This window comes from Anabrus simplex, chromosome 1 (assembly GCF_040414725.1).
Source record: "Anabrus simplex isolate iqAnaSimp1 chromosome 1, ASM4041472v1, whole genome shotgun sequence".
Taxonomy (NCBI): domain Eukaryota; kingdom Metazoa; phylum Arthropoda; class Insecta; order Orthoptera; family Tettigoniidae; genus Anabrus; species Anabrus simplex.
This window is the reverse complement of record NC_090265.1, coordinates 1,168,736,508-1,168,759,269: the sequence shown is the minus strand read 5'-3', so window position 1 is coordinate 1,168,759,269 and position 22,762 is coordinate 1,168,736,508. Positions and strand designations below refer to the sequence as shown.

Below are 22,762 nucleotides of genomic sequence, written 5' to 3'. Positions count from 1 at the left end.
AGATGTTGAACTAAACTATTGTTGTGAAGCAATGGTTATCACTACTGAACTGCATTAGATCATCTTAACCAGTCATGAAGCAATATATCTCCCGGCAAATGAGTCATCCGTCCGCGCTATCGCCTTCTGTGCATGTTCAGCCAAGAAAGAGACCCTGTATATTGGAGGACGCTACAATTGGAAGAAATATGCACACATATAACCAATAATAAATTAAACACTTTGGTATGCTACTATTTACAATCTTAATTTAAACATTGATGAAGTCCGAACTACACATCCAAACTTAAAACTAAATGACGCATCGAAACTCCTGTGGTTGATGCCGAACTATGTCGTTGCTCCTACAGCAGCTAAATGTTGCTGAGTTGATCTGGGAGTTGGCACCCCAATTTGCATTAGACGAGCAATTTGATTTGTAATTTATGTTTGTTCAATGTAACATGGGTAATGACTTATGTAGCTTGCAAGGGACATTTGTAATTTGAATAGGTATTCCTTTTCGTCAGATGTAGTGATCTGGTGTTGGTGTCCGTATCAGATGCACGCAATTTACGAAGAACATAGGGACGTTTACTTCAAACCAAATTAAAGTGAATCTGGTGTTGGTGCCCGTATCAGGTGCACGCAACTAACGAAGAACATAGGGACATTCACTTCAAACCAAATTGAGTCTGGTGTTGATCTTCGTATCAGAAGCACGCAGCTTACGACGAGCATAGGGACATTCACTTCAAACCAAATTAAACAATAGATCACTACATCTGACGAAAAGGAATACCTATTAAAATTACGAATGTTCGCCGTTAAACTACATAAAAGTCATTACCCATGTTACATAGAGCAAACATTAATTATAAATCAAGTTGCTCGTCTATACAGATAGGGATGCCAACTCCCAGTTCAACTCAGCAACATTTGGCTGCTGTACGGGCGACGACATAGTTCGGCATCAACCACAGCAGTTTTGATGTGTCATTTAGGTTCAAATTAGGATGTGTTGTTCGGACTTCATCAATGTTTTAAATTAAGATTGTAAATTGTGGCATACCAAAGTGTTTAATTTATTATTAGTTAAATGTGTGCATATGTCTTCCAGTTTTAGCATAGCTGAAGATGACGCAATATATATGGGGTCGAAACTAGTCCCAGTTTTATGAGACAATATACATGCTTATGATATTGAACAGGTGGATCCTTCTCTACCCTTTGATAGTGATCATGGCGTCTGTTGAATAAAAGTCATTCCAGATATAGCTGCATTTTTCTATGAGAGTATGGAATGTGTTCTTGTAGGCCTTACTCTTTGGCAAGTGTATCTGAATTCTGATGTCTTCTATGAAGAAAGTTTTTTAGTAAGACATAGGTAAGTCTTGATGGTTGCTGTCTTCCTGATACCCAGGATTCGTTTCATATAATGAGCTTTAACTTTCTCTAGCATTAACTGGTTGTTAATTTTAAGTTTATCCCAGATTATATGAGTCCCATAAGTTGCTATTGGTGCTATAGCTGTTGCCATTGCTGTTTCTGTTGAAAGCTTTTGTGTTTGTTGAATGTTGTAAATTGCTTTTATTGCTGATGCTGTTCTTTCTTTGATATGACTGTTAAAAGATGCCAGTGTTGTTTGAAGAGTAACTTCGCGATATTTGAATTTTGGTACTACTTCGAGAGTTCATTTTGAAGGGTTAGTGTATCTTTTGGAAAGAGTTTACCACCTCTTCTAAAAGTTATTTGTTTAGTTTTGTCATGATTTATTTGTAAATCATTTTCTATGGCCCATGAAGTGAGTCTGTTTATTACCTTCTGGAACTCATCTCTGCCATCTAAACCTATTGGCTATTACCATATTATCTGCATAGAGTAGAAGTATTGCTGAACTGTCCTTAATGATATTTGTAACGTCTGCTGTCATGACATTGAACAGTAGTGGGCTAATCGGTTCTCATTGTAGAACACCATTAGTTTGAATTAAACTTTTGGTTAAGGTGATATCATCAGATATTTGGATGACATTGTATTTTAAAATGTCTGAAAGTTTTTTCATTATTTGGTGTGATTTTCCAATCAACAGACTGAGTTTTCAGATGAGCGTGTCCTATTTATGAAATCAAAGGCTTTTCTGTAATTTATGAAGACTACAGAGTATTTTCTGCTTGGGTGTCTTATTGTATTTTAAACATGTTCTAGTTAGAAGTTCACAGCATGGAGAGTGCTTCTTCCCTTTCTGAAACCAAATTATTTTTCTGGCATTAGGACATCCAATTCATCAGTAAACCTGCCATTTAAAATTTGTAACTATACAAATGGTCATACATATTAGTCCCACTGTTGGGCGTTGTTTGTAACTTTCTGGCTGTTCAGATTTATCCAGTCTTTAAAAAACTGAACACAGTTATTAACATGTGTAATTAATAAATTGAGACACATTTACGAGTATTTACCGGGACACAATTGAAATTTATTTCCCCTTTCACAACTAAATTCAACAAACATATCACCAAAACATGAGACAAAATTGGGCGCCGCTGTAATACTACAGGCGTTCATGAATTCATGAGTTTTGCCTAGCATTGAGTCTTCCTGTTCTGCTGACGATACTTCAAATATGCTATTTATCTTACATGGCACTGTTTAATTCTGAAAACGCATCTACATAGCATCAGGGGCGGTTTCTCCATAAGGTTGCAGGTTTGCGCTACCCCCATTAAATTTTTATGTTTATTTTAGGTAAAGTTTTATCATTTGGATTACTCAACTGCTGTATTTTCATTCAACAAGACAAACCTTTCAAGAGCTTGAAAGAGCAAATATTGACTACAGGAGACTTCACAAGCCGGTACTCTTAGATGTTCACTGCAGGAGCCGAAAAGTTTGCAGCGGGAAGTCAACCTGAGGTAGGATGAAACCCGGGCTGCTGGAGGGGTGCGCGGGGAGAGGAAAAGATAGGCGTGGCTTCTTATACATTGATTAAATGGAGGTTTATCAACCTGGCTCCTCCTACCGCGGCCGACTGGATCCCTCGTTGCGCTAAGGAGCTACCTAGAGCGGCGCATCAAATCGGCCGTGCTCCTACGTAACCAACTACTAGCGAAGTCGCTAGAGACCGTTGCTGCTCAATGTGAGATTCTGTTATAGAATAGGTGTGTCATCTAGCGACACCGGATGGAAGTTCATCTGCTGGACCACGGACGGTTGGATCCCTCGCTGCGCCCCGTAAGGAGCTAGCTAGAACTATTCGTCCTGGCTAGAGCGACGCATCAAGTCGGCCGTGGCTGGATATATAACTAATGTCTCTAAATTTGATAATAAACACCGCCATTTCTTTCAGTATAGTCGTGAGCTTTGTTATGTGCGTACAAGCTAAGTAGCTTATTGATTTCATTGTGTAAACATTCGTGTCAGCATGTGTGTTTTTGATGAATATTGATGAATGATGTGTTTTTATTATTGTGCGTTTTTATCAGTGGTATTTTTCCAGATCATGAATTCGGTGCAGTCTTTAATGTCTAGGCCGTTTCCGCAACGGACTGCCGAGGAACAATCCGAGGTGAAACGAATGGGAAGGCCCACGCGACGTTTAATTTCGAAACCAGTTACATTACAAAAGGATACTTTTTCAATACCGGAATTAGGCTACCTCAAAGTGTTTCATTTCAGTTTTTATATGAAAAAGTGTTAATGCGTTATAGTAATATTCCTGAAAATAGAAATGTAAAATGTTTGTTTTATTTTAACAATAAAAAAGTATTGTTGACGTATCTAGATTTGAAAATTAGCCTGTAATCATATTATATCATCTTTAAAAATTGTGCACCACTGAACTTTTAAACCACCAGCCGCCACTGCATAGCATGTCAGGTTTCTACTCCACCAGTAAAAGATGTTATAAGCTTCTTCTTCTTCTTCCGTTACGTCATCTGTAAGATTACGGGCAGCCTTGTCATGGTTTAGGTTTTCTTCCTCTTCTCCCAGAACCTCTTCATCCTCTCACTCCTCTACCATTCTTCAAATGATATTTTCAGTATCCTCCTTTCTTGCCTTCCCCAATGCTCTATCCTATTCCTGTACTTTTCTCTGTCATTGAGCTCTGGCATATTGGTTGGTGTATATTTCTTCAGTTCTCTGTCTCTTCCACCTTGAGCCCCATCTCAGTCCTGTCCTTCCGGAATTTGACAACCCACTTAATTCCCGCCTTTCTTCTCGTCCTACTCGTTGTCTCCCATTTCCTTCTAGTCATTCTCTTGATGACCACATGTCCAGCAAATCTTGCTCTTTTGAGTTTTGCTTCTTCATAGAAAATCCTCATCTTTTGGTACAGTTCGCCCCTTGATCTTTCCCATCTTTCACCTCTACCTTCTGGTCTCAGTATCTTTCTCAGAATTGTTCGTTGTTTCTACAGTTTCTCTGCCCCATGCCTTCCTAGTGTCATCATCTCTGCCACCTACAGTATTGCGTACCTCGCTGTTCAATCAATCAATCAATCAATCAATCAATCAATCAATCAATCAATCAATCAATCAATCAATCAATCAATCAATACTGAACTGCATTTAGGGCAGTCGCCCAGGTGGCAGATTCCCTATCTGTTGTTTTCCTACCTTTTGTTAAATGATTGCAAAGAAATTGGAAATTTATTGAACATCTCCCTTGCTAAGATACTCCAGTCCCTAACTCCCCTTCCTATAAATGAATACTAGCAATTATCCGTGGCTTCTCTCGCGTGGATTTCGTAATTTGATCAAAGAAATCGTTCCTCGGCATTGTACTAAGACATTATCTCAAAATTCCTAAAGTAGAAAAACTTACCCTAAAATTGACTTTCATTTCCCCCAGAAATTCTTTGTAGACCATGTTTGTGGTATTACCTTTTGGGGCTAAGACGACCATGTGACATAGAACTGTAGGGGAAGGTGGGGCAAGATGGGGAAGTGGGGCAGAACGGGGTATAGCTCTTATCTCCACGGTAAGTGGTGCAATCTGTCGGAATCTTTCAGAACATTGACATCACGTGGCTACCTGCTACCACATGGCAGTTCACCACCATTCCTTGCGTGTGTATGTGCTTTTTGGTCACTGTCTAGTATTCTGCCATTGCTTTGCAACTGGTCAGCATTCTTTCATCGCGAGTAAGTAGAAATGATATACATTAAGATAACACGTTGTGTGCCTTATGAGCTTATTATTCCATTATATTGCTTAAAATATTTGAATTACTTTTGCTGTCTAGATCTTATAACTCTAAAAATGTGCTTATGGGGCATAATGGGGTAGTACCCTGTTCCGCCCCACTTCGTCTTTGATCACATTTTATTTATTCTCATTGAATCCTCTTTGTGCATTATGTGAATAGAACTGTGTATTCAATGTACATTTTTTGTAAGGTATATTTGATATTGAACTCATAAAGTACCCCATTTTTCCCACATAATGTGCAGAATGGGGTAAAGGGCACTTTTTTGATAATGTATTTATTTTAAGAGTTGAAAGGGCTAGATGTTCGTTCTAGACATATTTTGTACCTCATGACAGTATAAAAAATGCATATATGCAGTAGAAATAATACTTTTAGAATATTTGATGGCAAATAACCAGGTCCAAAGATTAAATGCCCCTTTTTGGCCCACTTTCCCCTACATGTTAGAAACAGTCTTCGCTCAAGTCGAAAAAATAAATACATGTTTCTTTACTTTTGAAGGAGATTCCAAATACCTATTCCCACATCTATAATATCTTCAGTTTTTGAGATATACATAAGTATCCCCATAAAAAGCATTCAACCCGTTGATCAGTCCTCCCCCACCTCCATCTAAGTGTATTTCCCGATAATGGAAATACATGTCTCTTTATTTTTAAAGGAGATTCCAAATACCAATGTTCACGTCTGTAACATCTTCAGTTTTTTATATATAAGTATCCTCATAAAAATAATTCAACTATTCTTCACTTCATTTCACACCCTGTTAGGTGCCTTCTCCGTAAACAAAAAGGTACATGTTCCTGTATTTTTAAAGGACTTTCCAAATACCACATTTCTTGTCTCTAACATGTTAAGTTTTTGACATATAATGTAGATATACCGGTACTCATTTTAAAAATTCGCCCGCTTTTCCAAATCTTTTCAGCCCCTTAACCTCCTCAGTCCGTATGTAGCATATACTCTACATGTCATTTTAATAACTTGCACCAATACAATAAAATATAAGGAAGAGGTTAATAATGTTAGAAAAATCAACTCTTGAGTCCTGATGTAGCATATATGCTACAAGTCATTAACCAATTAACAAAATTTTGTTTTCTGTTTTTCAACATGTTAAAGTTATTTGAGCAAAATATAACATATTGAATGCGAAAACAGGTCCGGGACTGAAAACAAACAAATACGTGTTTCATTATTTTTAAAGGAGATTCCAGATACCAATCTGTAACACCTTCAGTTTTTGAGATAAATGTATACTCATAAAAATAATTCATCTTCTTCTTCTTTTCTTTCCACCCCTCTCCCGGTGGAATTTACGAAAACAAAAGTACGTGTTTCTTTATTCTGAAATTCAAAATACTAACTTTCACGTATATAACAGCTTCAGTTTTTAAACTTAACATATTTCAATCCTTATTTACTTATTTTCAACCCCATCCCCTTACGTCGATTTTCCGAAAAAACAAATGCGTGTTCCTTAATTTTTAAAGGATATTCCAAATACTAATTTTCACGTCTGTAACATCTTCAGTTTATGAGATATAAATATCCTCATAAAAGTAATTCAATTACTTTTTCACCCCCCCCCCATCCTACCTGTTAAGTTGATTCCCTCTCCCCATAAGTGCGTGTTCCTTAATTTTTAAAGAGTTTCCAGTTACCAATTTTTGCGCTTTTAACATCTTTAGATTTTGAGATAGTATCCTCATACAAAAAATTCAACTAATTTTTCAATTCATTCACCCTAGTAAGTGGATTTTCCGCAGACAAAAGAACACGTGTTTCGTTACTTTGAAAGAAGATTCCAAATACAAATGTTTATGCCTCTAACATCTTCAGGTTTTGAGATATGAGTATCCTCATAAAAATAATTCAACTCCTTTTTCACCCCAGTCCGTTAAGTTGATTCCCCCCACTCCCTCAAAATATTCGTTTTTCTTTATTTTCAACGGAGATTCCAAATACATATTTTCACGTGCCTAACCTTAAGTTTTTGAGATACAAGTTTCTCCATAAAAAGAATTCAATTTTTTCACTACCTTCCACCCTTCCCCCTTAAGTGAATATTCCGAAAACCAAAAATACCTGTTTCTTTATTTACAAAGGAGCTTCCAAATGTGAACTGTCACGACTGTAACATCTTCAGTTTTGAGATATACGTATTCTCATAAAAAGGAATTAAAATCCTTTTTCACCGCTCTCGACCCCAAGTTGAAATCCCCCCCAAAATCCGTGTTTCGTTATTTTTAAAGGAGATTCCAAATACTAATTTCCACATCTGTAACATCTTTCAACTAATTTTTCAATTAATTCACCCCTTAAGTGGATATTCCAAAGACAAAATATTATGTTTCTTTACTTTGAAGGAAAATTCAAAATAAAAATATTAATATCTGTAACATCTTCAGTTTTTGAGATATAAGTATCATCATGAAAGTAATTCAACTCTTTTCGCTCCACCCCCGCCCGTTAAGTTGGTTTACGCCCACCAAATAAATGGGTGTTTCTTTATTTTAAAAGGATATTCCAAACACCGAATTCCACGACTGTAACCATCACTTTCGAGATATAAATTTCTGCAGAAAAATTCAATTTTTTCACTTCCTTTCACACTCCCCACTCAGGTGATTTTTCCATAAACAAACAGTACCCGTTTCTTTAAAAGAGCTTCCAAATACCAATTAATAGGACTGTAACATCTTCAGTTTATGAGATATATGTATCCTCGTAAAAAAAAAATTCCTCTCTGTTTTCATCCCCCCTACCAAGTTGATTCCCCTCCCCCCAAATGCGTGTTTCTTTATTTTTAAAGGAGATTCCAAATACCGGTTTTCACGTTTGTAACATCTTTATATTTTTTTGGTATGTATATACCAGGTGGCTCACGGACGCCGTACATTCTACTTATAAATGTCCCGCATGCATAAGTGATGTGTGGGGTGTCTACCAACTGATTTTAATAGGGGAACTACTGCCAGCGGGCAGGTTACGTCAGAATATGAAGAGATAAGAAACAGAGTCACACTCGCAGCATGTTACTCAGCGTTGCCGGTCGAATGCACCCCTTGCATTAGTAAACATCGTTTTCGACCGCACAGTTCTAGGCTGGTGTATGCTACAGCCGCACTATATTTGCTGTCTGCATATCGGCAGTAGCTAGTGTGATCAGCAGCGGTGAATACACAGACATTATTTTAATCTGAACAATCTGGTCGGAATGCAACAGAAGCTTCTACATACGTACTTCACCGAACAGTATTAGTTTTTGTTTCATACATGCAACTCTTCCATCGAGTGGAATGTCCACACGTGTATAAATAAATAAGTTATTAGATTTCATTTTTTTTGCTAGGGGCTGTACGTCGCACCGACACAGATAGGTCTTATGGCGACGATGGGATATTTTTTTTGAAAGGCCTAGGAGTTGGAAGGAAGCGGCCGTGGCCTTAATTAAGGTACAGCTCTAGCATTTTCCTGGTGTGAAAATGGGAAACTACGGAAAACCATCTTCAGGGCTGCCGATAGTGGGATTCGAACCTACTATCTCCCGGATGCAAGCTCACAGCCGCGCGCCTCTACGCGCACGGCCAACTCGCCCGGTACTACTGCATCTTTGGCGTGCCTACAAACAGTAGCGGCGGTTAGGGGGTGGGGTGAGGAGGGACAGTCGTTCCCACCCGCACTTTGTAGAGTAAATATGACATTTATTCCATTTTAGCCAGCTGGAACTAGGAATTATTTTAAAACTAGCTATTTGTACAAGCCTTGTTGTCATATATGCTAAATCTTTCCTTTACTGTACAGCGCTACGGCAAGTAGTGGAGACGTTGCATGTGCTGTGAGGAAGGGTAGTAGGGGTACAAATTTTTGCCGAGGTCGTGGCCTCGGAGTTATAATTCACTCGCTTGCCGCGCGCATTCGTCAGTCTGGCAGTCTCTTTAGACCCGCCTGCCCGCTCATGGACGCATCCACCCGCGGCGTGCAAACCGCCCGTGTAGACAGCTCTACAAATACCCCATAGTTCTGTTCCGCAAGTGGGTTTGTAGCGGGTGAACAGCGGAGTTTTACCTGCTCGTGGAGAATGAGCCTAAGAGCTATTGTAGGCAACAACTTACTTTTCTTTCTTTCAGTACCATACTCAACTGCCTAACAGTATTCATCCGGCATATTAACATTTCACATTCATGAGCTATCTTAACACAATAAGAAAGCTTTCAAATTTTGTGTTTCTTCATGATGAATGTAACCGTTCAAGAATAGAATTTAAAACTTAAAGTGAAGATTACATTTTTAGACACCAAAATTGACAATTTTTACAAGTAGCAAACGTTAAACAAGATTGGTAAAAAAACAATATTAAGAATCTTAACACCTTGGGCTTTAAGCCCATAGCTTTACATTTCCTCAGCTACAAGCTGAAATTTACAAAAGCACAAATTTACTCAAGGGCAGAAATCCCTTAATTCAAAGAGCACTTGCTCCCAACATTACAACATTCTGCCTTCACGAGGCATTCGTAATTCTTACAAAACCTTGAACAAGAGCGAACAGGCTCTCAGTTTTCCAAGCCTACTCAAGGCAACATTACATGAAAATCTATTAATCTCAGGCCTTACAAGGCGCTATTTACAAATAGAAATCTTATTACACAGAGGTATCTCGTATCCAACCTACAGGGCCTTAGTGAAAAGGAACAGGTTAAATAAACGGCCCGAGTACATTCTGAATGGAGTCGAAGACTGAGCTCCAAAAAAAGAAATGAGAACCTATAGGGCACTTGGCCATCGAAACAGGGACTATTCTCAAACTATTGAGGTAGTACGCATGGAAATAACTTTAACCCATTGCAGAAACAAAAGCGTTGCACCTCAAATCAAGATGAAGGGGAGCTCGAGAGGGTACATCACTCTTTATCCCCGATTTACCGTTAAAGTTTTATGAAATTTTTACATTAGCCGAAAGAAGATTTACATTTTAGAGAAGTTGGTTACACAGTTAAAGATTCGACCTTTCCCTCGGGTTAAACTGCGGAGCTAGCAAGAAATAAAGATGTAAGTGGCCATTACCTTATAGAAGTTCTAGCAGCTGACGAAGAGGCCTCCCGCCTCCTGCTTGACACACATACTCAGATGACGATCAATTGGCCAAGAGACATGAAAATCTGCAGTTTATAAACCCTCGGGGAAAGTTCGAGACCATTCAAGATTAACTAGCCACACCCTCTCAATTTTATTGGTTCATTTAAAATTTAGACTGTGATTGGTAGAAAATTAATTACAGAAATTACAGAAATTAGGGATTGGCTGGATTCAAAATTGGCGGAAAGAAAAGATAAATATTGCCAACCCAAAAATAAATGAACATCAATTAGTAAAAAACTTATGAATACAAAACTTCTTTAAATCGAAAGATCTTTCACTTCATACCAGGGTGCATGAAATCATAGTTTTTAGCAGTGATATCTATGGAAGAATATCCAAACTTCTTGATGAATGACAAACAAAACAAGTAGAAATACATTCAGTTCAGAAAACTTCACAATACAAAATTATATCATATTTTAGTGGTGACATCTTCTGAGTAAATTTATAAGTTGGTCTAGTTTCAATTTCACTGTTCCACCAGTAGAGGAGTTCTTATAGGCGCTAGATTTAAATGCGCGGCGTTGGGGTGTACCTCCCGACCTCCCGGTACAATAATAATAATAATAATAATAATAATAATAATAATAATAATAATAATAATAATAATAATAATAATAATAATAAATTTATGAACACAGTAAACACAGTAAAATTAACTTAACGTTCAACAAAAGTGATGCACTACAAATCGTAAACAACTGGTTAGTCAACATGACAACTACAAAATGGATGTTCAAAGTGGCATGGAACCCTGCGAGATAATGGAACGTAGCCTTTGTGAAGAAAGAAAATGTAAAGAGTTATTGCCCTTGGATAACACGCATTTATTTTAAAAAGGAAACAAAGCAAAACTCATAATAGAAAGTATCAAACAAAAGTCAAAGATATTTACAAGGTAAATTTAAGTTTTAACCACGCCTGCAGACATGCGCAATACACAAAAGAATTTTAATCACAACTTTAAAAGGAAGTATCCCACGATACATGTCGGTTAACATGAGGGCTAATCCCAATCTACACAAGGTAGACAAAATCGTAACATAGATGCACAGAAAACTTGCATCACTACGTACCTAAAACTCTTCAAGTAATGAGCATAAATTTTGAACGCATGTGTTAGGTGACACAGAAATACCGGGAGGCAAACTCGAGGGATAAGTAAATTACATTAGTTACAAGGTTTTTAAAAATTTGCCTCCGAAACAAACGTACAAGATCTTAACTAGAAAGCTAAGCCATTTCGACAAATTTAGCGGTGAAAATGAACCTCGAGGATAAACATCCGTGCAAGGAAAGAAATTATTACATTTAAATGAAGTTAATAATGGTAATAGAAGAAGAAACAGTGCATACCCTAAGACCAGGTATTCCATGACGGGACCGATAGAGGAGCGCGTCCGCTCTCTAGGATGGTCAAATGATCAAAGACGCAGAGACTACCTCGCTCTCACCGATGGAGCGGGTAAGATCGAGAAACAGGAAATGGTGCAACCACCAAAGAGAACCAATCAGAAAACAGGCTTTACCCTCGACTTTCATATTCACCAATTGAATTTGATCTTATTTTCTCCAATCAGAAGTCTCTTCATTCTTGCTGTCAAATATTCAAGGAAAATCTTCGTTTACGCAACAGGAAATGTGCTTCTAGAGCTGCACATGTAGGTACACGCCGTTTCACAACTTTTGATAAAAATGAAAATATGAAAATGCACAGATAAATGAGAATTTTGAAAAACACATAAAAAGGAGTTTCTAAAACAGAATTCTTCTAAGTACAAAGGTCCAAACAAGATAATATCTGACACAACACAAAACATATTTTTAACGGTAAATTAAGAAATTTCAATCAATTCCTATTGTTGTCTACGTACTGCCACATTGAGGATAAGAAGAAACCTGGATAATCACAGGACAAGGGAAGTGGCACTTGTTTGCTCCTTTGCCAATAATTATTAATGATAACTGTAGTCAGTCACCTATATCATCAATTCTGCCACCTTTAATAAGCCAATCACCTTAGGGTTTAGCATTACCTCTGTCATCATTAATAGATCATCCACCTCTTGGTTAATATTTTCTCTAGCTTACTGAGTTAGCCATACAATTAGGGTTGCGTAGCTGTGAGCTTGCATTTGGGAGATGGTGGATTTGAATCACACCGTTGGTAGCCCTACTATTATATCTCATTCCCCCTTCCCCCATCTTAAAGGGGGCTAAACTTTGAGTTTAAAAAATCGGAATGTTACTCTTCATCTCAGCGACCCTGAAAAGTATGGATTTGACACTACTTTCGATGATTTGTATATCTCAGTCCCCTTGCCTCCACCCCCCCCCCCGCCCCTAAGGGTTCCTGGGGTGTTTTACCCCATGTGGTTTGTCTCCTGATACTAAAATTCGGAGTGTCACAATTCACCTCAGCGACTATGTATTTGACACTATTATTTCTATATATCATTATTTCTATATATCACTCTCCCATCGCCCCCACCACGAAGGGGGCTGAACTTGGACTTTAAAAAATTCCGGAGTGTCACTGTTCATCTCAGCGACCCCGAAAAGTATGGATTCGACACTATTTTCGATGATTTTTATATCTCAGCCCCCTCGCCCCCCTGCCCCTAAGGGTTCCTGGGCTGTCTTACCCCCACGTGGTTTGTCTCCTGATACTAAAAATCAGGAGTGTACAATTCACCTCGGCGACCCCGAAAACTATGTATTCGACACTATTTTCGTTTAACTTTAAATATCACTCGCCGTCGCCCCCACCCCAAAGGGGGTTAAACTTGAACTTTAAAAAATCCGGAGTGTCACTATTCATCTCAGCGACCCCAAAAAGTATGGATTCGACAGTATTTTCGTTAATTTGTTTATCTGACCCCCTCACCCCCGCCCCTAAGGGTTCCTGGGCTTTCTTACCCCCACGTTGTTTGTCTCCTGATGCTAAAAATCCAGAGTATACAATTCACTTCGGCGACCCCCGAAAAGTATGTATTCGACATTATTTTCGTTTAATTATATATATATCACTCCCCCCTCGCCCCCCCCCCATGCGAAAGTGAGCTGAACTTTGAAATTTGAAAAATGGGGAGTGTCACTGTTCATCTCAGCGACCCCGAAAACTGTGGATTCGGCACTTTTTTCGATTATTTTTATACCTCCAGTGGTTTAGGAGGAGATGTGTCATTTACACACACATACATCCATTTTATATATAGTAAGAAGAAGAAGATTATGCTTTCTTTATTATTACACAGAGAAATTTTATTTTGAACACTGCAGAGATCTAAACTTAAACTGCATATCCGAAGAAATTATTCGAATCCGAGGAATGACTATTACTTCGCTCGCGGCATGCCCAATCATGAGAATGGCTTCGATAATATTAGTCATCAGTTTCAGAGTCGTGTTCATTGCACAGGGCAGGATTCTTATTAAGAAGGATAATTGGTGCCACAATCGTCCGCTCTAAGATGTTCGAGGGTACTCCAGGTGACTCCAAGTCTTTCGAAGCTTTGCCGTGTAGTCGATAGACTTGTAACTATGTAGAACATCGGGTAATTCTTGTAAAAGTTGCTTGTTGAAAGAAATGAATGACATGATATATGATAGCAAGAATGAAGAGAATGAAACCCGGCGCCGGCACATATGCCACTCGTCTCGAATAGCTCAAGACTTAACGTCCCGATCCGACGGACGAATCATCGTCAACACCGTCATATGCCCTCACACCATATTAGACCAAAACAGCTTCCTACGTCCTGGACGTAAAAGGGCTCCTTGAATATTGTGTTCTCAACCTATCTTATGTACGTTGCCTAGCGACAGCGACTGTATGACAGCACGTTGGATTGTCATATACCAATGCACGTTTTCCGATGGTTTTTCGTTCATAACTCACCAACGAAAGCGAAAATGAAAATTCCGGCTTCGAGGTGCATTCGGACCCCTTTCCATCTACCTATGTTCAAAATTTCAGATCTCTACGTGCTGTAGATTTTGCTGGGCATCGCACACAGACAGACAGACAGACAGACAGACAGACAGACAGACACTTCCTTTTATAACATTATAGATTGTAAGTGGTACCATGTTCCGAGCTGTCAGTGGAGAGATGACGTGGAGTGACATTAGTAGATGAATAAGTTTGAGTGGTGTCTTTAAAAATAGAAAGAGCACAATATGAAGATAAATTTGGAATTCAAGGGGACAAATTAGGGCAAATATTCATTTGTAGCTAGGGAAGTTAGAGATTGGAATAACTTAGCAAGGAAGATGTTCAAACAATTTTCAATTTCTTTGCAATCATTTAAGAAAAGGCTAGGAAAACAACAGATATGGAATCTGCCAGCTGGGCGACTGCTTTAAATCCAGATCAGTAATGAATGAATACATCTGCCATTACTAATAGTGAATATATCCAAGGACCTGCATAACTAATGGTGCCTGTAGTTGTAATTACTATGACAAGAATCAAAATATTTAAAGAGTTGGGGAACATGAATAAAAATACATAACAAAAACTCATAAGATTAAGGATTAAGCTCCACAGATGTTTTCATGTTTGACCTTGCCTCCTCCTTTTGCTCCCTCTTTGATCCTGACATGTTATTGTGTTTATCCTATTATATGTTCTTATCGTTTTCCCATCTATCAATTTGCTACCTGATTGGACACTTATTTCCTCTGATCTATTACTTATAATGTTGACCAATCGGGTTCCTTTTCTCATTTATTTTTGTCTTGTATTCTTATCTTTTCCCCTTCTATTTTCTTGTCATTATTCAGCTTCTCCTTATCCTACACTTCCCATGTAAAGACTAAAGATCTGTCAAGGTGACCCATCATTGAGTGTTAAAGCAGAAACAAACCCATCGAGGGCTTAAAAGAAATTGATGTAGGAAATTGGGATCAGTGAGGAGAGAGCCTATCTTATTGAAGATGGAAATTATGAAAATGTGAAGATTATACTTATGTATTTCCATGTTTATCCTTGTGTTCTTTTCTATTCCTCCTTGATCCAGACCTGTCATTGTGTTTATCCTATTATGTGTTCCTATTCTTGTTCCTATCTTTGTAGACACGACTTGAATTGTCACTCGCATGTTCCTTTCCATACGTATACTAACTATAACCGTGGTTACATTCAAACACTGCCTATCAATGTGGCGTTATGTTATTATGGATTGAAAGTAGAGATACAATGGGCTTTTCTTTACAGAGACTGCAATGGGTACATCTATTAATGCGCAGCTTGGTGAGGAGGTAGAATATGTCAGATCAGTGCAAAGGTGAGTATAGAATAGCTCCTACTTGTTGATTATTATTATGTACGTATGTGTACCCCTTAGTCTCATTTCCTGATACAGGGTTGGGGATGATGTCCCCTGCCCTTGCTGATGCCAACCTCAATTGAGGAACTAAAGAAGATGAAATGAATGATTGTAAATTAAACTGGGTAAAGAGGTGAAAGGAATCGGCTAATAGAAACTGTCCTGGCATTTGCCTGGAAGGAAAAAAAGGCAAACCACAGAAAACCATTCTCAGGACAGCCGATGGTGGGGTTTGAACTCACCTGTCTCCCAAATGCGGAGCTTTCCTTCAAAGCCATACTGCGTTAATTTACGCGGCCATTGCAAACAATAAACTTCATGACGATTCTGTATTAACTTACAAGTTTTTGGTTTTTATTTCTTAAAGAATTTTTGTTTATGGGTCCACCTTTCATTACATAAAAGACTAACACTCAAATTAAGAGATAAACTTAGTCATAAAAAATAACGTTTCTGGTACATGTTTCGAACTTATTGGATCATATTCAGCCAATTACAAAGCAATGAGATGACACCTTAAAAGCTATGAAATGTTTTGAGAAATGAAATAGTAAAATGATGAACAAAATGTGCACATGGAAATTAAAAAATCACATTCTGCAGTGTCTGACATAATCTTCTTACTTCAGTTTGGTTAAAACTGACATTGTGGTTATTAGAAACAGAACTCTCTTATGTTGATTTAAAATTTTATCATGTTAGTTTAGTTTAGTTTATTGCCTTTCTTATATGGCGGTGCTCAGGCTATGAAGCCTGCTATTATGCCAAACCATATTATACAACAGCTTTATACAATTTACAGAATAATGTACATAAAATCATTTTTACATATATTTCTAAAAATCACTAAAATTAATTTACTTAACCTCTATAATTTTGTATCCTTATTGATAATTAAGAGCTAATTATTAAATTCTTACGTTAGTAAAATCTACTTTTTACATATTTGTGTACCACATTAAACATGTCCTTTTAAATAACTTCGGATTGCCTATGCCTCTAATTTCAGCTGTGATTGAGTTCCAGGAACGTATGGTAGCAGGTATGAATGAGTTATTGTACGAGTTACTGTGGTGAATGGGAATGGACAAGAGGGAACGTGTGGATGACCTTGAGGGAGCTCTATCGGAAGGGGAGAGGTATTTAAAGTCTGTTCTAAGATAGTCTGGTTTGTTTGTTTGCAGAATACTGTGGAGAAGGGAAACAGCGTAGTATTTACGTCGTTCAGTCAATCTTAGCCACGACAGCTGAGAGAGGAAAGGGCTAATATGAGTTTGGATTGGGATATTTAATACGAATCGGGCACAAGCATTGTAGGCTCGCTGTAGTCGACATGAAATTGTTTTGCTCATACTATTATAAACTACATCTCCGTAGTCAAATATTGGAAATATTAGACTCTGTACTAATAATTTTCTTGTGTTTCTTGGAAGGAAGTCCCTCATCCTTTTTGCAGAATGTAATGAGTAGAATACTCTTTGACAAATTTTTGTGACATGTTCCGACCAACTTAAATATTTATCGAATACTACTCCAAGGTTCTTTACATGATCGCTAAATGTTACTGGTATTCCACTGAGCATAACACTGGGTATAGATGTGTTTTGTATTTTAGCATGAGATTTATACGTGCCAATTATGATGGCCTGTGATTTTGATGGGTTCATTTTCAGTCCATGTCTGCTAGTCCAGTCATTAACATTTGCTAAGTCTTCGTTTAACTTAGTGATTGAATTGTTTAAGTCATTAGGCTTTGTGTGAATATATAACTGAATATCATCTGCATACAGGTGATATTTACAATTGGTCAGCGTCTCAGATAAGTCGTTCATGTACAGTGAGAACAAAAGTGGTGACAATACTCCTCCCTGAGCCACGCCCATCTTAGTGGTTTGCCACAAAGATGTATCGTTTCCCACTGAAACGCGCTGCTGGCGATCACTAAGATAGGAGTGTACCCAGGTTAAAGTGCTGTAAGAAAATTTCAGTGCCTTAAGTTTAGCGAGTAATATGTCTCTATCTACACAATCAAAGGCTTTGCTTAAGTCCAAGAGAACAAGTATAGTCATTTGTCCTTTATCTATCGCTAGTTGCATGTCATTTGTCACTTTAACTAATGCAGTGGCAGTACTGTGGTTTTGTCTGAATCCCGATTGATATTTGTCAAGTAAGTTATACTGAATAAGATATTCAGTCATTTGTTTATGTACTATTTTGTCCAACAATTTTCCTAATATAGGAAGGATACTTACAGGACGATAATCTTCGGGACTGTTGGGGTTGTTGTTTTTAGGGAAAGGCCGGATGATTGCATGTTTCCAATTCGAAGGAAATACTCCAGTCATGAGTGAGTTATTAATGATATGTGTGACCGTTGGAAGTATGATGTCTAGGATTCTTTTTAAAAGAGACAGGTTGATTCCAACATGGCCAGTGGACCCTGACTTTATTTCACTGAAGACTTCCCTAACGTCACTGGGAGTCACATGAGAAATGTAGAACTGCTCGCCATTATGTCTTGTTTTTGAGGATATTCTGTTAATTACTGCTGCTTTGGTCTGATCGTCAGTATGAGAGGATCGTGAGCTAAAGTATGAGTTTAGGTCAGCTAGTGGTGCATTACAGTTGTTGCCATTTGTCTTGTTTTTGCATAATCCCATTTCGCGAAGAGATTTCCAAATCTGACTAGAATTTTGAGTGTTCAAAATATCATAAGAGTGACGTATTTTAGCATTTCTAATTAACTGTGTTGTTCTGTTTCTGAGTTTGTTATACTTTCCGAAATTGTCAGATGTAGGATATTTCACGTAATAATTATAGGCTGCGTCTCTCATTTTCATCTGGTCGCGTATTTCTTGGGACAGCCATGGGTTTGAAGGTCTCTTTACCCTAACAGTGCGTAGTGGTGCATGTCTGTCATACAGAGTCAGAAGTAGTTCGTTAAAATGACTTACTTTTCCGTCAATGTCATTTATGAACTGAATATTTTGCCATGGTGTGTTAAGAGCATCGTCAAAAAATGCGTCTTCATTAAAGTGTTTAAAATCTATATATGTAATTAATTTCGGCTTGAATTTAGGGCACTTCAAGGAATATGCAGCGTAAACCATGTCATGTCGGGAAAGACCGGGAACGGGCATTTGTCCATGAGTTAGGATTCGGTTGGTATTATTAGTAATTATTAGCTCGAGGAGCGTACGTGAGTTGGCAACATGGTGTGTAGGGTTAAGGGGTATTATTGTCAAATTAATGGATGAAAACATCTCAGTCAATCGTTTTGTTTCGGTAGATTTGTTTGTCAAGTCTGTATTATAGTCTCCCATTAATATCAAATGCTCATACCTGGGTGTTAGATCATGTAGGGCTTCCTCTAGATTTGTGATGTTACCAGTCTTCGGTGGACGATACACCACACCAAGCAAGCACTTCGTACCGCGAACTATAAGCTCAACGAACAAGAATTCAGGGCTATTGGAGAACTCACTGGGGAATTTTAATATCACCTTATATTTCACATCATCCCGTATATACATACCGACTCCTCCACCGAGCTTACCGCTCCTGTCATTCCTAACTAATGAATAACCATTCATACTAACAAGAGATGAAGGTATAGACTGACGCAACCACGACTCGGAGAATAGTATGGCATGTAGATTGCAGGTTGAGACCATTTCAGAGAATTCCGGGAAATGTGGGAGAATGCTCTGAGTGTTTACATGAGCTATTTGTAAGGAGGTAGGGTAAGGCGAAAGAATGTCTTGAAGGTGATTAGCGGTACTTAGGGTGGGGGCTGAGAGATACAGGTAGTGACCTGTCTGGGACTGTGTGTTGGAGAGGCTGAAACTAGAGGCATTTGTTTCCTGGTTACTTGTTGCTGCCAATTTAAAATGTAACTGTAGATATAGAAGGAAAAACTACACTAGATAAAATTAAGAAACTAAAAATTGAAATTAATGATTAAAATGTAGGCTATAGCTACAGTTGAAATACCGATTAAAGTTCTATACAGCGGTATTTAGTTTACAGAATGTCGGCTCATGGTTAGCGAATACGAACGAGATCTTCGCGGTTTGACACAGGTATTTTACGAGTTCCCTGCTTAACATAAATTATGCCATCCTTCGACCACACGTTCCGCACACTGAACTTGCTTATAGCGTGCTGTAGAAGCTGCAGTCTCTCTGGGTTTAGGTCCTCTCTAATTGTTTTATTTGTGCCCTTGAGTTTCTTCTTGTTTATAAACATCGCATTTCTTTTCCGGTACGAAACAAACTTAACAATTATGGGTCTTGGACGGCCAGTTTGACTTTTCCCAACCCTATGCGATCTGTCTATTTCGTCCACTGAGAGTTCCACCCAAATTTCACGAGTAATATCAATGACAATAGTGTCCGTGTTTTCTCCTGCAGTTTCTTCCACACCAAACACACGCAAGCACTGTCTTCTTTGGTACTGCTCTAAACTGTCTGTTTTAATTTGCAGCTCTCTTTTTAATTCCCTTATGGTCGTGTCTCTTTCTTCCAGCGTACGCTTTAGTTCCTCGATCACACTCGTATTGAAATTTATGGTTTCTTTCAGTTGCTCTACAACTGTCTTCGTGACCTGATCTTGGATGAGGTTGGCAAGCGTGTTGAGAGTCTCCTTACTGCTCAGCGCTTCCTGCACTGCTTGCTTCACAATGGCTTCCATTGGCACCTCTTTAACTTTGGGAGGCATGGTTGTTTTTGTAGATATTTCGCTTCAGGTTTCACTGAACACTTCACGAACACTCTGACGTGAATAACTGTACTAGTTCGAGTAATGTATCACACTTGCGACTGTCAAACTGCTAACATTCACCTCCTAGGCCTAATGCCGCACAAACCACGAGCCTCGTATTTTGTGACTATACACTATCCGCCATTAGTGATGGGAAACTTCTCTTGTTCATTGTAGTGGATGGACTTTTAAAGTATACAGAATGCTTCTATTGTGGAACACGGGATGAGTTGAATTTCATTTGAATGTAGTGTTGTGGTTAATTCTATGTTGAACAAGGAAGTTCCTCTTTCCCTCGGTCTCATCAAACAGGCTCCGACATATCACGTTCAGTTGGTGTTGAACGTCATTCCGCTCAGTACTTGTTAATTAGTATTCTCTTCTCATTATATCCTGATGGAAGGATTTGTCATCTAATTTTGATCCGGTATATAATTTAGTTAGCCCATTCACTGTTGCCCATTTAAATCTCCTTTTGGGGCAAGCACATTTCTCAATAGGCGTTGTGATTTCACTCTGTGCATTTAATTGGAAAACAATGTGTATTTTCGGTCATTTTAATGATACTTTTATGAAACTGAAACTACAGTGATTTTGAATCTTTCCTCTACACACCCAGAAAGTTACAGGCTTATTAAATAAATATTTGAGGTATTACTTTAATAGTTTTATATCAGATGTTTTTTCTTTTTAGATTAATTTATAACTGTTAACTTCAGAAAAAAGAAAAAGGTGGTTAGATCAGATAAGAGAAATACTAGAGAAGAGAGGAGAAACGTGGGATGCCCTACAGAGAAAAGAAGCATACTAGGACCATAATAATTGGAAGCACATCGTTCTTAAACACCCTACCTGGTTCGCTGGAAGGAATTCATGATGATGATGATGATGAACTTCAGATATTACGTGTTTTTTAGGTTAGTTGCAAAAAAAATGCCAACGGTAGTTAAAAATTGTGTTTGGACTGTACAACCTACGTGGCCAGACATTTCTTCTTGCCTTACAAACAAAACCCTTATAGAGCTTAATGTCAGTGATATTATTTCCTCATTCTGAATTAGATATGTTTACTAGCTCTCGCTACGAATTACGAGTGGAGGCAGATGCTGTCTGATGCATTTACTTATCTTGTAATAAAGATACAGACCTATAAATAGCACACGAGATTACAGAATAAACACATGGACCTATAAATAGCTGATGATATTATACAAATAATATGCCTTGATTATTTAAGTCGGATCACTATCACTCATAATTATGGCTTCAACAAGTCAAGACAAGTACAATGGTTTGAGACATTTAGTGAGTGATAGTGGCGTGGAAATTATGACGTATTTTGTTGAAGATGTACTAGACAATGGGAGTGATACTGATTTCAGCTTCGGTGATAGACTAAAAGAGATACATTTCATCTCTAAGATTCCATCTACAGAGAGGAAGAAATATGCTAGCCGGCAATTTGTCTTGTGTCAGAAAATAGTTGTTGGGAAAGATGTAAGGACAATGTGTGCTGCCAGCCAAAATGTGCCCTTATGCTTCAATCCTTGTTTTGATGCATACCATACAAAACTCAATATGCAAAAGTAAGATACAAATACCTTTTATCAGTATTTCAAAAAAGTATTTCTCCAAAAAATTTAGTAAAATACAATGCACGCTTCATCAAAATAATTTGTGATAAATGTACATTCATAATGTGCAGTGGGTATTTTCTGCTCAATGAAAATGTATTATCCATAACGGGAAATGGGTTAATACAATTCACTATCAGCATAGATGTCCACCAAGGCCACTATTATTTATTCTCTACATGGATGCAATAGCTACTGACCTACAAATATCCCACCCGTGGGCTCTTCTCTTCGCTGACAACATTCTTCTAGCATCAGAAAATGCCATGGCATTGCAGCAGCAGGTACAACAGTGGAAGACCCATCTTGAGACCAATGGAATGAGGCTCAGTACAGCGCAGACAGAATTCATGGAAAGTGGATGGCAGACTAATGTTACCCTCAGCATTGATGAACAATTGACGAAGGCCACAAAGTTCGAGTATCTTGGTTCAGTCATTAGCTGCAATAGTGATATCCTTCCTATTGTCCACATTAGAGTTAATGCAACCTGGATGAAATGGCGATACACCACTGGAGTCCTTTGTGATCAGCGGATACCCAAAAGGCAAACATTTACAAGACGTTCATCCTGTTACCCTGTATGGAACTGAGTGCTGGCCGGCAACATCAAGGCATGAACAGGCTCTTCATGTGATGGAGATGAGGATGCTACACTGGAGCCTGGGTTGACATGATGGGATTATTGGATGTGAC

General features: G+C 38.2%; 1 protein-coding gene across 2 annotated transcripts in view; it reads left to right on the top strand.

The window, feature by feature from the left end:
• LOC136858150 (cytochrome P450 4C1) overlaps window positions 1–22,762 on the top strand; it is a 332,613-nt gene that overhangs the window by 116,414 nt on the left and 193,437 nt on the right. For both annotated transcript variants that reach the window (XM_067137477.2, XM_067137476.2), the window contains one exon: window positions 15,560–15,629. In XM_067137477.2, coding sequence (XP_066993578.2) covers window positions 15,560–15,629 — 70 coding nt within the window. The remainder of the gene's footprint in view (window positions 1–15,559; window positions 15,630–22,762) is intronic.